At 39.8% G+C, this 2500-nt stretch overlaps 1 protein-coding gene across 6 annotated transcripts in view; it reads right to left on the reverse strand.

Moving 5' to 3' along the window:
• LOC113804138 (adenomatous polyposis coli protein) overlaps positions 1-2500 on the reverse strand; it is a 360688-nt gene that overhangs the window by 159885 nt on the left and 198303 nt on the right. For all 6 annotated transcript variants that reach the window (XM_070138164.1, XM_070138166.1, XM_070138165.1 and 3 more), the window contains one exon: positions 1177-1355. In XM_070138164.1, coding sequence (XP_069994265.1) covers positions 1177-1355 — 179 coding nt within the window. The remainder of the gene's footprint in view (positions 1-1176; positions 1356-2500) is intronic.

Raw genomic sequence — 2500 nt, forward strand, 5'->3', positions numbered from 1 at the left:
TTCTCTTTCTCTTTTTTTCTTTCTTTCTTTCTTTCTTTCTTTCTTTCTTTCTTTCTTTCTTTCTTTCTTTCTTTCTTTCTTTCTTTCTTTCTTTCTTTCTTTCTTTCTTTCTTTCTTTCTTTCTTTCTTTCTTTCTTTCTTTCTTTCTTTCTTTCTTCCTCTCTCTCTCTCTCTCTCTTCCTTTATTTTTTATCATTACTTTTCTTAAGAATGCCACTGGTCATGGGGGGGGGGGGGGATGAGAGGCTCTAATCTAAAGCACAAGTGTTCGTTTTGGCTTTGTCTTCATCAGTGATACAGCTCCCTCTGAAAGGGGTCTGCGTTTTGTTCAAATAAATGATATTTGCGCCCGGAATAAACACCTAAACTACTGAATGTATTATTCACATATATATGTATAAATATATATATATATATATATATATATATATATATATATATATATATATATATATATGTATATATATATATATATATATATATATATATATATATATATATATATATTATATATAAAATTAAAGAAAAATAGAAAGTACATATATATAAGATATATAATATAATATATATATATATATATATATATATATATATATATATATATATATATATATTATATATATATATATATATATATATATATATGTATATATATATATATGTATATTATATATCTTATATATATGTACATTTATATTTTTTTCTTTAATTTTCTTTATATATATATATATATATATATATATATATATATATATATATATATATATATATATATATATATGTATATACGTATGTAGTGTGTGTACGTGTCTGTGCTCGCTCGCGCATTTATTCGATAATATACCACCAAAGAGATGTAAAATAGTAAAAATGAAAAAAAAGAAGTCTCTTATCGGTGTAAGGAGATAGTAAAATATAGCGACAACCCGAAATGTAATAGTCTACCACCCAGCCCCGCCGCAACGCCCATTTTCTCTAATGACCGTTTTCTTTTCTCAACCAAGCGAGGGGCAACTCAAACAAAACGTTAATCCGCTGCTGCACTACAACGTTAACGCTTCATAAGTTCAGAACAAACCCACCTGTGCACAACACCGCCAAGTAGACAGCTAAACAACAACAGCTTCCACGCAACGAACCAACTCAGAGAAAAAGGAAAGCAAAAGCCGTACTCACCAGTGTTGGAGTTGAAGTCCGCCAGGTCCTGGTTGTCGATGAAATCATTGAACAAGTTGGTGGTGGAGGAAGCGCACGTCGAGTTGGCGTTGTTGTCATTCGACAGGTCCGGGAAGTTGTCATTGAGGATGACCCCGGAGAGGGCCACGTTGTTGGCAATCGGGTGCGGGCTGCTCGACCTGGCCACGGGAGGGAACTTGGTCAAGATACGAGCGGATACCTTATCGTTATATTATCATGCCCATTTCTAAGAAGAAAAACATTAATCTGCTCATTTCAAGATATGCCCATTTCTAAGAAGAAAAAACAACAACATTACTCTGCTCATTTCAAGATAAAAACACATAATATATAAGTAATGGGACATCATATCTTATAACAACAATGTCGGGACAACAATGATTTCAAAAATATCTCAGACATTGACTTAAAAAAAAAAAAGCTTTTTAAAACGCTAACTATAATTTTCCCAACAAGCCCAAGCTGCCATTCTGCCAACCAGAAATTCGCAAAAAGGCCCTGCAAACCGCATGCCACTACCCCCGAATAATAAAAATGGCCCTGCAGGTTATGTGGTTATGTTGGGCTTGCATGCACGGACGCGCTGAGCGAATAAGATATACAATATGACTTTGAATAAACTGAATAAACGTCATGATGCAGACGCGCTAGGCATGCACGCTGATCGGCTATGGAGAGAGCTGGTCATGAAGAGTCCGGGGATGTGGGTCATGCAGAGCGAAAATGCCCCAGACGCCGTGAATCAGGCGAGCGTGAGTCACGTCCGATGAACCCTGAGATGATGAGTAACAGGAGTAAGAGCATGCATCGGCAGTGCATGCAAGAACCGCTCATACGATGCCCTAAGAACCCTCTAGACATGCAAAGGTGCCATGCAAATCAGTCCCCCGGGGTCGGAAGGGGGTCACGGTAGGGTCAGGCAGTCCGAGCGTGTCATGCAAAAGTCATCCCGCTGGCTCTGGGGCGACGCCGAAGGGGGGAAGCTGCCACGCCTGCCGCTGGCGTCATGCGCGTGCCTGCCGCTGCCGCCTTCTCCCCGGTGCATGGCGTGGTCGAGGGGGTTGGAGGAGGAGGGGGAAGTGGAGGAGGAGCATGGAGGAAAGATGGGGAGAAAAAAGGAGAGATGTGGGAAGAACAGGAGAAGAAGGGGGAAAAGGAAGAGGAGGAGGAAGAGGAGCACGAATGAAAGATGGGAAGAAAAAAAAACAGAGAAGTGGGAAGTACAGGGAGGAGGAGGAGGGAGGAGGAAGAGGAGGAGGGGGGAGGACGAGGACGACGAGGAGGAGGAGGACGACGAGGACGA

The sequence above is a fragment of the Penaeus vannamei genome, chromosome 24 (genome assembly GCF_042767895.1).
Source record: "Penaeus vannamei isolate JL-2024 chromosome 24, ASM4276789v1, whole genome shotgun sequence".
Taxonomy (NCBI): domain Eukaryota; kingdom Metazoa; phylum Arthropoda; class Malacostraca; order Decapoda; family Penaeidae; genus Penaeus; species Penaeus vannamei.